The following is a 14,345-nucleotide window of genomic DNA, read 5'->3' on the forward strand; positions in this document are numbered from 1 at the left end:
TCATCAACAACATGGCCGCCATTGAAGTGGTCCCTACCCTGTGCATATGTATAACAATTCATTTGACAATCTCCATGGACAAATCTGCCTCTTAAGCAAGGGCTAGTGGGTTCGAGCCGTACTCTGGTCACAGCCATGTTTCTAGCCCTACTCATGTCACAGCCATGTTTCTAGCCACTGAACAGTAGACGTTTTTTGTTAGGCAAAATATGGATTGATCTTGTCGGGAATATTGTATTCTCGCACAAAACATCAAAAGGTTATCTGCTTAAAACAACCGGTTTCTGGTTGTACATAAGAAGGTTTTATATCCATATGTTAAGTCTATGTAATAGCTTTGTGTATACCATAAAAAATATTGTACGATTAACTAATATCTCGGTACCCCGAGTTGTCACTTTCTTTAAAATAATAGATCTAAAAAAAACAGGTCGTCATTTTGAATATTTTAATTATAATAACAACTAACAGTACATAGATATTATTTTATATCCCGTAAACATAATTATATAAAATAACTGTTTTATAGCATAAAATAACACATTTACAATCTTAACATAATGTGTCTTAGCCCGTCATACGTTTTTACCGGCACGTGCATTTTGCAACCGATATCGGCATGAAATACACATAACAGGTCAGTAATCACGCGGGCCTATCTGAAGGCACTCTAAACATATACAATGTACATGTACCGTACTGCAGTACAGTTGTAACATTTAAAATTAGAAAAACAGAATCAGGAAGTATACAAACAAATAAAAAACATTTTATGTCATGTTTTTAACAACACTAAAATTAACTTATTAGAACAAAAATGATTTTAACATATTGCAACATAATGAACCAATATCAATTAATTCATATTAACAATAATATTTTGGAATTAAAAACATATGAAATTAACAATACATCACTATGCAATCAAAGGGGTCTGACACACTTGGATGTATTCAGACATAGTGTAATTAACTTACACAAGCAATTTGAAAAAAAATTAGTGGGGCAAATATTTTATATAGTCTCTATATAAAATATTTGTCCCAATATTTTTTTTTCAAATTGCTTGTGTAAGTTAATTACACTATGTCTGAACACACCCAAGTGTGTCGGACCCCGTTGTATGCAATTACCAACACACACAATACAAGTTCCACACTTTACCCTGTTACCACACATATTTTGCGACATACATGTATTTTGCGACATTAAACAAATGGATGCAGTTCTGAACAAAAATGAACACAAATATTAAGAACCTGAATATAGTGTTGCTGGAATTGAAATTATTTCAGATCTCCAGCGCCATTTAAATGCGCGCGCTCTACAACAAGGTCAAAGCACGTTAAAGTGCATGCAAAGTTATAATCTGTTTATTGCATTGCATTTACTTAAACATTGCACAGTCGTTGCCAATGCATATGGTTTTCATAGAAACACAATCAGTTTTGTAATAAAAAAAGCGCATTTTCTACATTTAAAAAGAGTATTTTCGTTATCTAAATAGAGCATATTCGTTATCTAAATAGAGCATTTTTGTTTTCTGAATAGACAATTTTCGTTTTTTTTTAAATAGAGAATTTTCGTTATTGAAATAAGGCATTTTCGTTATTAATAAGTACTGTAGAGCATTTTCGTTATCTAAATTAAACATGGAATGATGGTGTTTACCAAAGCATACTAATTACTGACATAGAACATTGTGATTACTTTTGTGATTACTTAAATAAAGCATTGTGATTTCTTCAATAGAGCATTGTGATTTCTTCAATAGAGCATTGTGATTTCTTCAATAGAGCATTGTGGTTATTTAAAAAGAGCATTGTGGTTATTTAAAAACAGCATTGTGATTACTTAAAGAGAGCATTGTGATTACTGATTTCTTCAATAGAGCATTGTGGTTTCTTCAATAGAGCATTGTGGTTATTTAAATAGAGTATGCACATTCCTTTCATAAAGCATTGTCATTACTTATACTTCAATATTTCATTGATACACCGTTTACGTTACTTTAAATAGAACATTGACGATGAAGATAAAGAACATTGATTAGAACAATATATGAATAGATCATTGGCTTTTTGTTTATCTAAACAAAGAATTAACGTCATCTAAAAAATATTGCAACAAAATATACAGTGAGCTGTTCGACACCCTTTCCTAATGTAAATTAAGTTCTTAAACAATTAGTACTTGTTATTACAAAGATCTATATAAAATAATAAGGCAAAAACATTAACAATAATATTGGGCAACAAAAATGATTTCTGAGGTCAAACATTGACAGACAATTATGGCAAACTAGCATAATTACAGAGGTATTCATTTCAAATAATTTTCATGCATTTTAATAAAGAAAGTTTAAAAGAATGCAAGCTCTCATGTTTCGGTACCCGACACCATCTGATATTGCTGTTGTTGTTGTTTTTTGTTGGTGGTGGTGTTGTTGTTATTGTTGTTAATATTATCACAGATTGTAGTCACCATCACAACTTTTAATTGGTAATAACTGTAAAGAAAATAAAAAATAAGTAAAGTAAATATCAAAGTTCATTTTTAAGAAGAGATAAATGTTTTAAAACTCTGGGGGAAGATGGTAGCTGCAATATCCCAAAATTAATTATCATTTTCAAAAAGATTATCATTTAGGTACCTGGAACAATGTATTAAACGTGTATTTAACAAATTGTTTACAAATATGCAATGTGAATATCGTATTTGAATGTCCAGTCGATATCCGAATACTAAACCCTACTGAGTCAACAGTCATAAGAAGAGTTGACAAAGGAGGTAAAATAAGTATAGAACTTACGGTATGATTCTTTATACAGGGGAAACCGATTTTTCTTCGGATCGGGCAACTGTTATGGCAAATAATATGAAGGCAATCTGAAATGAAGATTTTCCAGGTAATTTCTTATGATAATAGATAAATTAAGTAATAGTAATTTCTTTCCTTACAAAATCAACTTTTTATATTAAGCACAATAGTCGGAAAAAATCGGCATATTATGTTAAGAAACATTAGAAATATTAATATGTATATTTTATTATTTTATTATTATTATTATTATTATTATTATTATTATTATTATTATTATTATAATTATGCCTCTAGTGCAATATTGTTCAATAGATTTCAAAATGGACACTATAAAATGAAAAGTAAAAAAAAAAAAAAAAAAAAAAAAAAAAAAGACGTGGTAAACTTAAAGGCCCATTTATGCCTCAGAAATGATTTTATTTTTATTTCTCAAAAGCTTTTTAATTCTGGTGTACTTTTATAGTATCCAAAAGGTTACTCAATGCCAATTACCTGAATTTGTTGCTTCTTGGCAATAAGAACAGTTCATAGTGAATAAGTATTTTGTATGTAAGTCAAAAATAATACTTTGTTTATATTTTGCTACTTTTATGACAAATTGTTCCACATTTAATGCTACTTTTTTAGGTAACAAGCATCTGATACTCTTTTAACCTATTAATTAAACATCATAAAATTCATGTTTGCTTTTTCTGAAGAACCAAAAATGTATTTGTTTCTGAGGCATAATGTGCCTTTAATTTGTTTATCTGGCACTAGTCCAGTTAACTAATTTCTCTAGTATACTTTTGTAATACTCGTAAGGTTCAATGTACTTAGTGCATGTAAACAAATCTATTTTAACTATAATAAAACAATTTTCTAATTGAAGAGTCTCTGCATTAACAATACGCAGTTTCATGATAAACTTTCCCCCATCAACATTTATGTGATAAGTAATCAAATTAGTGGCCTGAAGACACATACTATAATGCGTTCATATACCTTGGAGAATAGCCAACATAGATAGTGGACACGATGAATACAGTCTCTAATTCAGAAAATATCAAACATAGTTGAACGTAGTGAAAAACTTGTCACTATGATTAAAATTAGCTCCTAAATAATAATGCAAGGTTTCTTGTATAGAAATACTGAACATAGTCAGTATACATGTATAGATGTTTGCTTACCTGGAAAATAGCTAACGCAGGCAGCATATATGTGTTTGTTTACCTACAAAATAGCTAATAGGGTTTTGCTTACCTGTAAAATACCTTACACAGACAGTATGTATGTGTTTGCTTACCTAGAAAATAGCTACTGGGTGTTTTCTTACCTGGAAAATAGCTAACACTGACAGTGTTAAGGTATTTGCTTACCTGGAAAATAGCTAACACAAATAGTATATATGTATTTGCTTACCTAGAAAATAGCTACTGGGTATTTTCTTACCTGGTAAATAACTAACACTGACACTTATAAAGGTATTTGCTTACCTGGAAAATAGCTAACAATGGCAGTATAGAGGTATTTGCTTACCTGGAAAATAGCTAACAATGGCAGTATGTAGGTATTTGCTTACCTGGAAAATAGCTAAGACAGTAAGGATCGGGACCATTAATGCTGTGTTAGCCATAGACAGATCCCATATCGTCTTATAACAACCCTGAAATACAAACACTCATAGATAATACCACACTTTTGGACCTTAAAGAAATTTAACATTCATTTTTTGATAATACAAAACATTTTTCAAACATAGCATATAATGTTTTTTTTTAAATGTGTATATGTTAATTAATGTTGATTTCCGTATTTAGAAACCATCTTGTTAAATTCCTGAAGAAAATGTGACAGGAAAATGAGTAAACTGGTACTTTTCTGAACCAGTAATGGACCAGTTAATTAAAGCATTGCCCAAGAGTCCCACGACGAACTGTGGAGACTAAAATACTGTTGTAGTTCGTAAAAGAGTTTATTTGCAAATAAGGTAAAAGTACTAGATTGTAGTCTATAAAAACCTAAATGAAACGTCTTGATTTATCTGTCGCTACATAAGTTATGACATTTTGCGTATATCATTTCACGTAATTATTTCTATCATGGCCCATATTCAAGACACAATGTCATAGACGAAAAAAACGTTGTCCGACAATTCTTTTAATTAATGAGATATCAAAAATCAACAAATGCGGTCAGAGTTTGTGGTGGTCGTAAGATATTTGAATTAATAAGTTGTTTTTGTCTATAATAAAAGGAATTTTGTACATAAACCACCACTTTGTATTTTTATATGCAACTTTTGTTTTGATATCCAACTTTTGTTTCATCATGATTAGAATATGATGAACATAACACGTCATTTTGATGAATATTTAGATTGTTCTTGACAGTAAAATAATTTTATGACCGATTTAAGAAAAAAAAATTAAAAAAGAACGAAAAACCCAAATCACACAAAAACACAGGAAACAATGCTTTGTGGTATTTGTGGTTGGCCTTTTCAAGAATATTGCGTTACAAGGGTTAGGTCTCTAGTCAATAAATAAATTATCAATACAGTCCTTACTACCAGAGCATCATCTCAACGGAAATTTTCTTCCAAATCATGCAGTTTTCCCAAAATTCTAAACTTAAAACAGCTTTCTTACTTCCCAAATAAGCAACTGTAGCGAAAATTGTTCCAAAAATTAAGATCCCAATTAAGCGAGAAAAATCACTGACTATTCTTTATAGACAATTTGTTAAAATAATCTTGTCATTCTCATTTTCGGAACTACTGGCAAAGAAACAAAGGAACGAATTTTTCCAAGGAAAATAAGAATGTACATGTTAGAATCCCTTTTATGTACAGGTACTTGTTAATAAATGTTTCAATATTACAGCTTTCTTCAAATGATACTTTGTAACGCGGACCAATGATACTTCATAACGCAGAACTGAACACGGAGGAGTCACTTACCGTCATACCAGTATTAGTTAGACTATCGTATTTTATGGCACATTGAAAATGATTGGCATCTTTGGATGAAGGCAATGTTTTACAACAAGCTACTGGTGTTTCCAGTGTAAAAGTCCGGCCTTGAACTTGTAATGTTTTGTTCCACGAGGTTGACTCACTAAAATCTTTATAGTTGTCAACACCGCAACATTTAAACTGAAATAAAGTCATACACAGGCATGTTTCTTACATATTCTTTATTGATCAATACACGTACTTCCTTAAAGAATGTACTTTATTGATTAATACATGTACTTTCTTTTTATAAGACTGCTAAAATATTTATTTGTAAAAATCAAGTTCGATCATGATTTACAACTTCTTTTCCAAGTGGAAACTTGAAGCTAAACTGAAAATCTGAACTCTGACTAAAAGAATATATCACGTTTTCAGTCCAAAGAACTTTCAGTGTTGTATGGCATATACATGTATTTACCTGGATCATTATAATGTTCCATGCCAGTGAGTATACTTGCGCTGACGCAATACCTTCATATTCTGACAAAGAATCCTTCAGCTGGTCCGTTACCTAGGCAACAGAAAACACATCCAGTTTAAGATTCACATTATAAACGTTTAAGTTCTACTTACCTACTCGCCCTCCCAGTTTATTTTTTATTATCATTATGAGCCCCCTCCCCTAGCCCCCTTACCCATTTTCATACGGGCCTGTAAACCATGAATATGATAATTGATTTTATCTATAATTTATCAATGAAAAAGCAATTGTTTGAATTAGTTCACAGATACAGTATCTGAAATCAGCAGCTGATAATTATAAAATCAATTGTGTTCTATTGTTTTATCACCTTGACTTAATATATATCACTTTCTCGAATGTTTCAAAATATTGAGTGTCTCAATTTCTTGCAATGTATATTAACAGTCTTTATTGTAAGAAATGTCAACAGTTATGTTACACGAAAACGCCATCACTTTGCTTGTAAAGTGTAATGTGTACATACAAAAAATATGTGTATTTATTAAAGGAAAAACATTGAAAGCGTAGATATAATTGCACGTGTAAAAAAGATATTGGTCTTTCTAGCTATGTTAATTGTCCGGCATTTTCTAACTTTGTTGTTTTGAACAATAGTATATATAAATGGCAACAAAAAATCTAACAACTATTGGTCTATTTACTCTTAAATAACTAGTGTCTACAGTAAGATATTGTCTGTTTCTAAATTTTCAGTACTTCGATATTGAAATTAACACAATTCAGCATTCGGAACACCGCGCCAAATACCAATTATTTTATCCGAAGTTTTACGGAAATAGCCGAAAAGTTGCGATTGCAAATTCAGCAGAGTAATGGTGCAAGTTCAATTTATAATCTGATATTCGATGACAAAGGGTCATGTTATTATATATAACTAAAGCAAGGATGAAATAATCTATATGGTCTTAAACATCACGAAACGCTTCGACAGACAAGGAAAATCGACCTTCCCAGGTCATAATACATACCAAGTCGGGTTTGCCGTATAATAAACCAATGGCTACCATTTCTCCAACAAATATCGTGACCAGTGCTATGATATACTAAAATATAAAAAAAGAAGTACATTGTTAATATGGAAACTGCAAAACGTTACTTAGAAGTTATGCATATTTGATAATTGTAAACAGATTTTTTTAGACCCGTTTTGTGTGGGAGAGTAGCTTTAACAAATACGTTTTACAATGAAGAAACATGTATGCTTATATATAAAATGTTATAAATGTAGTTTAATTCGAATCACGTGAACATATGACCCATTTTAATTTTTTTTTTCGAACGCAATTTTGTTACTAATACATTTGAATTACGGACTTGTCCTACAACACCCATTGTTTCAGGGGTTCCAGTAACCGGAAGCATTGAGTCTTGACCGACTGTACGGGCGTGTCAACTGGCATGATTATACTATTGCTATGTGTAAGTCATTTTTGCAATTTGCATTAAAAAAAGAGTTAAAACTAATGTCACTTCCGAAACTTAATTTTATACAAAAATATATTACACTAGCATCACTTTTCCTAGATTTAATGTTGATTTAAGTGCTTAACAGTGGGAATACTTGCACATGTATCTTTTCTCCTCGGTTTCATTTTGAACGTGGCCGCACTCCGAACCCATGATCTCCTAAAATGAAAACCAACTTAGAAGCAAGTCATGTGCTACTTGTAGTTAATATAGATATGATTGAAGAAAAAAAAATAAATTGCCATCCCTATATCTTACCAGCCACAGCATAAAGCCCACTTTACAACAAGCACCGCAACATCCTACAAACGAGAAAACAAAAAGTGTCACTCCGCCAATGATTAGACCCGTAGCCAATCCCGTCATCACCTGAAAGAACAATAAAAACCCCAGATAGCTTACTATCTAAAATATCTTTTGAACTGTTCGGTTGTTATAAGGCCAATACGACATGGCGTTGTGCCTACTTTATTTTATCTACAACAATGCACCGCTTATTTCTTATTCATTTTAAATACGGACATGTTTTAAGGAAAGTTATAGATCTGTTTTCAAACAGGGGCAATAACTCTGTAAATAAAGCTGTACAATATTGACCTCGCCTAGGTTGATGTCGTCCACACTAAGGGCAGCTAGTCCTGTATCCTTGGTAACCTTCTCCAGTTCATCTATCCCCGTCTTCAAGAATGGTTCGTATATTGTTTTACCATACCGCAAAATAAACCCAACGACAAATATGGCCAAACCCCCGAGCTGCAGTGAAAAATTGATATTATGTATTTATTAGTATAATAATATAACTGTAAAACATATGGTGATGAATTCTTTATTAGTTATTTTACAGGAAAAGTGTTTGTTATTATACATATAAAAGTAATTAATAAAACATCAACATTATCTAAAGCTGTGAATGTCGCCGTAAATATTACAAATCATAAAAATGAATAACACTGGCCTTTGATGATTATTTCTTGAATTAAAACATAACAGAAGTGCATGACTTTGAACTTTTTATGTACCTGTAGCGGATATACACAGACTAAATCATGTATTCATTCTAAATTTATCTTGTACGTTGCAAAATTTCAAAGTTTTTTATGTGAGTAATTAAGTGACGTATATATTATTATTTAGTCACCCAAACGTGATTATCAAGATGCAAACCATGAATTTAATCAAACCTCTTATAATTGCGAAATTTTTTCGACAATATTAACAACAACATAATCATTTTAATTCGTGTATCTATTTACGAACTTTGTCATGACTCAATATAAGTATATAATGAACTGATTTATTTTAGCTCTGCTTTAAATAAAGTTATATCATTTTCCAGTTCACCAATAGGATTCACTAGTATTGTTGTACTGAAGAAACATGATTTTCTTAGGATCACACTCACTATCCCTGTGTTAAATCGCATACATCTCAATTGCTAAGACACTATTCTATGGTTTAATAATATTGAATATTGAAATGCATCCCTTTTTGGTTAAGTTCGACTGTGGACTGTGTTCTTATATAAAATCTTTTTTTTTTCGTAAAATGCCTGGGTTAATTAATACTAAAAACATAAGGAAAGAAGGCTGTCACGTTTATGAATCGAACATTACCGAGTTGACAAAAAAACTCGAACAGAAACGCTCTTTTTTTAAGTAAACAATGATAAAACAGAGAAAACACATTCGACCTTGCGATTACAAACAAGTTGACTGAAAGCGTTTATCAGTTGATACGGCCACTTTAAATGTCCTATCCACTCATTTCAAAAATAAATCATTTAATCATTTTGTTGTTGACTTAGACTTATTAGATAACACAATCGGCCATTGCCTTCAGGTATCAGCTCGATGAATTTCGGCATATTCCGCCACTTTCCGTGTATTAATGAGCTTACAACAGAAGCGGCATCAAATCTTGCAAAATCACTGCTTTCTAAATATAGTATTTAAAGGCCCATTATGCCTCAGAAATTCTATCATTTTTATTTCTCAAAAAACTTTATTTTTGGTATGCTTTTATAGTTTCTAAAAACATTATCAGTTGCTTTATACATGCATCTTTAGTTCTGTTGGCAATGGGTATAATTATAGTGAAGTATTATTTTGTATTAAGGCCAAAATACTACTTTGTTTACACTTTGCCACCTTTTCTACACATTACTGCATATTCAGCGCTACTTTTTTCAGTTGTAAAACATCTAACATGCACTTAATCAATTACATGAACATTATTTGACACATGTTTGACATTTCTTAAAAAATACAAAAATGGATTTTTGAGGCATAATGTGCCTTTAAGGAACGGAAAGAGACGAAAATTGCCGAATAAACATAAGGTCAGAGGAGTGGCTAGCGGCTTAAACAGTCACGCCCTTTGAAAATAGCCTTTGAGTGCGTTAAAGCGACACGCCTCGTCTAAATCAATGACTTTATTATGTACGATGCAAACCCGTCATATATGGATTATGTGCAAAATTCCCAAACTATTATCAAGCTTTTCTTATGATTCAATTTTTTAAAATCTATATTTATATCGAGGGACACTTAGCTTTTAAGGTTATTTCATATACTTAAATATAAATATATTATGAAAAAATAATCTTAATTTAATCTTTAGTAATTTTGTAAAGTCAAATCACGATCATGTTATACTAATTTAAGGAATGGCGTATTCTGAAATCTTAAACTCCGGGTTAATGATTCCTGGTTTCCTAGTATAATGACTCCTAGTTTCATATATGCTTTTCATAACAAGATATACTAAGACGAACACAAACTTTAATATGTGTTTTTGTTTTAGTTTCTGATCAGTAGGAACGGTTGTATGATTTGTTTCAAAATGTTTATAATTTCCCTTTTCAAATAAATGATCGACCATGTTATCTTATTAATACATGTATAAGACCGATAATGCATTGTATATTTTTTTGAGTCAAAATCAAAGGCCTTTAAGGATATTAAGCACATACATGTTCATTTTTTTTTCATAACCTTGGTATCACTTACAGCGGAACACAGAGTGATCTTAAAGGGCTAAGGCTAGGCACAACTGGTATTTATAACACTTCCAGTTACTCATTGCATCTAAAACTTCAGATCTTAAACAAAACGAGCTTTTATAACATAAGATCGCTTTCATCCCTATTTTGGATAAGGACATAATTTTATATTTAAAGTAAACAAACCTACGAGACAAATGAGTTTTTGATTACTATGTCTCAAAATTCCCCTGTTAAGATAAGTAAGATATATGGCAATCTACAGGGTAGTTTATGTTTATATAACTAGGTCTTTGAAAACGATTTTATTATTACACATAGATAAGGAACTGATCCATGTCATATTAACAGGAAAAACGCATTGGCCCGATACCGAATTGTAAAAGTTTTAATCGTAAGAACCGATACATTTTATATCGGTTGGAAATAAACAGGAGCTTGATAGAAATAGCTAAGAAATTGCCCGGACTATGATTGGTTAATTTACAAATTTGACTAAAGACAGACGATGATATCCGGTCAATAGCAATTGATACACGTGCAGGCACTTTCCCCAGAAATACAAGATATATATCAGATGAAAAGTTACCCAAAGCAAGTCAAGCATAAGGAGATTATAAATATCTTACCATAAACACTATATTTAACACGACCAGCAGCAGACGCGCTAATCCGTCGAAACATCCCATCTTTAGTATCCCCGGCCTATATCCCTATTCTTTTAAACTGTCACCTTGTCAACCGTGTAATCTGTATAACTTCCGGTGCTATGGAATCCTAAGGGCTCACATTTTGTACAAATATCGCACTTTATCTACAGTAAACAAAATGAGTTGACTTGAAAATCTTTGACCTACTTTTTGTAATTCAATAGTGCAGGTGATAAATTTCACAGTATTTTCGATTGTTCACCTGTATTTAAAACGAAACTGTTGTTAAATATCTTAAATTCTTATCGTTTAAATTCTGTATGTATTTTCTTATACACATTAACACATCGTGATATCGTGTTAACACAATATATATGACCCTTATAGGTTTTTTTTTAAAAATAGAGTCTGAGTCATGCTTGTTTAAAATATCAAATCATAAAACATACTGCGTATAAGAACGTGTCATTAACCTTACGTTAAATAATTTACTTTAATTTCAAATTGAAACATAAACACATTCATCATATTGTGTAAAACATTCTTAGCTAATCCGCTTTTAACGAAAACAACTTCGGTACATGATTTAACAAATATATTCTTACCGAATGTAGAACTAAACCTAATTAACGTTACATTCCTTATCTATTATCTTTCACCTTTATTCATGTATGAAACATCATGTATTAAACACCATCACGTCCATTTAAAGGCAGTATGCACCGTATAACAAACATATATATTACCTTAATTGAACTTCTTGTTTACTACTTTATGCTAATTTAGAAACCGTGTCACATGATTTAATACACCACGTAAACGCTCTGTACCTGGCTATTATTTAAATACGCTATATTTAATGAGAGTATCTGGGTGCCTTGAGCACATTAATATATTTCGCATGATGATACCTAAATCTACATCTAATATATCAACAATTAAGAATGATTTTAAAGGTGTTTATATAGCATATGTACGTTTATATAGCATGCGTATATATGTACATGCTTCATCAAAAGCAATATCAAACAAAACGTAGTACGAAAGACGAGTGGGGACATTTCAACTTCCCGATTTTATCTTCGTGAATTCATAATTTTAACTTGAATTCACGTATTCAGCATACGATATTCACGAATTCACGACTTCAACTTCACGAATTCACGATTTCAACTTCACGAATTTACGATTTCAACCTTACGAATTCACTATTTTAACTTCACGAATTCAACTTTGCGATTTCACCTTCTAAACTTTGCGATTTTAACTTCACGAATGCACGATTTCAACTTCATGAATTCAACTTCATGAATTCATGTTGAACTTCACGATTTCAACTTTTTGAATTCATGTTTTGAACTTCACGATTTCAACTTCACGAATTCAATACATTTGTATTTCATCTTCACGAAGTTGAAATCGTGAAGTCATAAAGTTGAAATTGTGAATTCTTGAAGATTAACTCGAGAATCCAAGAAATTAAATGTCACCACCGGTCTTTCGTACAAAACAGCTGCTGTTACTGCTTCTATGGCTTTATAAATCGATACACTGTGTTTACAAGTTGACAAGTGACAGTGTATTTGTTCTAAATATAGATTATTTATTAGTTGATCTGTTTTACAATTATCTTCATTTTGTGGGATTCCACCTAAATGTGTCTGCTGACATTGGTAAAGTCTGGTTCTCATTAATCAATATTGAAAAAGGTGAAAATTCCAGACTCGGTGTAATTGAGTCTGTTAAGGAAAGATACTGTAACGATAAATCACTCACGCCCAATAGCACCGCAATTTCACTTGAAATATTCTTGTTTATTTTCATTTGTCTAAATTTCAGAATGTTTAAGGCTGCCCGTCTCCAGATAAGCCACAATATTTCAAGAATGTTAAACGTGAGAAAATGTATCAAGATTTTAAGAAAAGTAAAAATAGTTAAGACGGGGGTAATGATTTACATGTCATTATAGCGTTTAATGATTGTATAGTATTTATGCCAGATATTGATATTGCGTGACTAACGCATTAAGGACTTTCTTTGCACATTTTGACCTCTTTTTGGTAATTAACGTGGATTGAAGGGGTCATTTGCATTGTTTAAATCACTTTCTTTGTTCACTTAACAATAGTTTACCTTTAAAAAAATTTCATGAAAATAAGGAAGCATCTGGAGGCATGCTGCTTTAAACAGCATGTGTAATTCTGTTAAGAAAGAACGACAAAAACTTGACGCGTTTCATTATAGGGTTGTTACGTTTTGCTGGTCCCTCTATAACTAAATAATGTTGAAGATTCAGTACTCCTTTAGACGGTGCTGGGGGCGTTAGAGTTGTGTTTTCCATTATATCTTATATGCAAATTCAATGAAAGCTCACATATCTATTGTTATTTCATTACTCTTCGAGAATCTCTCCTGTTTTTTAGAAAAAGAGACGAGTTGATATATTTCTGTGACGTCATGAAATACAGTTTTTTTTGTCTGTTATCATGAGTACATGCAGAATCATTTCAAATTATTACGTCATGATTAAATTTTATCTATATTTTATATATCATTTTTATATTGAGGGTTTTATATAACAAAGCAATATTTATTACTAAAAAATCAACATTTATTAAAGCACATTTGTCTGACAATTCTGAATATATATCTCAGTTACACAGTCTTCAATTTGTGCACTTTGGTCCAATTAAATATTCACCGGAAGTAAAGTTTTTACAAACGTTCATAATTGTATCTAATTATAGATTCGCCGGAAGTAATGTTCCTTCAATAATGCTTAATACAGTTTGTTACGAAAGTTTTCTCTGGTACGATATTTTTTTTCCAAGAAGTGTCCGTATGTGATAGAAAGATACTGTATCCAATGGTGATAGAACAAAAAATGACGTCATCACGAGATGTCACGAGTTGTGCAC

The 14,345-nt window shown here is 31.4% G+C and overlaps 1 protein-coding gene across 3 annotated transcripts; it reads right to left on the minus strand.

Annotated features, from left to right (window-relative positions):
• Positions 1-434: 434 nt before the first annotated feature.
• On the minus strand, positions 435-12,279 carry LOC132759826 (tetraspanin-18-like). 3 transcript variants are annotated; one of them, XM_060751700.1, is made up of 10 exons: positions 12,174-12,279; positions 11,407-11,689; positions 8,374-8,529; positions 8,035-8,145; positions 7,278-7,352; positions 6,244-6,336; positions 5,769-5,963; positions 4,389-4,472; positions 2,813-2,889; positions 435-2,509 (listed from the first exon to the last, which is right to left on the minus strand). In XM_060751700.1, the coding sequence occupies exons 2-9, from the start codon at positions 11,464-11,466 to the stop codon at positions 2,824-2,826; spliced, it is 840 nt and encodes a 279-aa protein (XP_060607683.1). In that variant the 5' UTR covers positions 11,467-11,689; positions 12,174-12,279; the 3' UTR covers positions 435-2,509; positions 2,813-2,823. The 3 variants fall into 3 exon arrangements, with proteins under 3 accessions (XP_060607683.1, XP_060607676.1, XP_060607669.1); XM_060751693.1 differs by having other exon boundaries at positions 11,407-11,591; positions 12,033-12,256; XM_060751686.1 differs by having other exon boundaries at positions 12,033-12,256.
• Positions 12,280-14,345: the final 2,066 nt, after the last annotated feature.

The sequence above is a fragment of the Ruditapes philippinarum genome, unplaced genomic scaffold (assembly GCF_026571515.1).
Source record: "Ruditapes philippinarum isolate M1 unplaced genomic scaffold, ASM2657151v2 ctg1465_1_1_1_1, whole genome shotgun sequence".
NCBI lineage: Eukaryota > Metazoa > Mollusca > Bivalvia > Venerida > Veneridae > Ruditapes > Ruditapes philippinarum.

Excerpts from the sequence above, each read along its gene's own strand:
- LOC132759826 (XM_060751700.1), bottom strand. The coding sequence starts at position 11,466 with ATGGGATGTTTCGACGGATTAGCGCGTCTGCTGCTGGTCGTGTTAAAT. Across the intron at positions 8,530-11,406 it reads TGTTAAATATAGTGTTTATG|CTCGGGGGTTTGGCCATATT; the intron begins GTAAGATATTTA and ends TTTTCACTGCAG. Across the intron at positions 7,353-8,034 it reads TGGGCTTTATGCTGTGGCTG|TATATCATAGCACTGGTCAC; the intron begins GTAAGATATAGG and ends TTTATATTTTAG.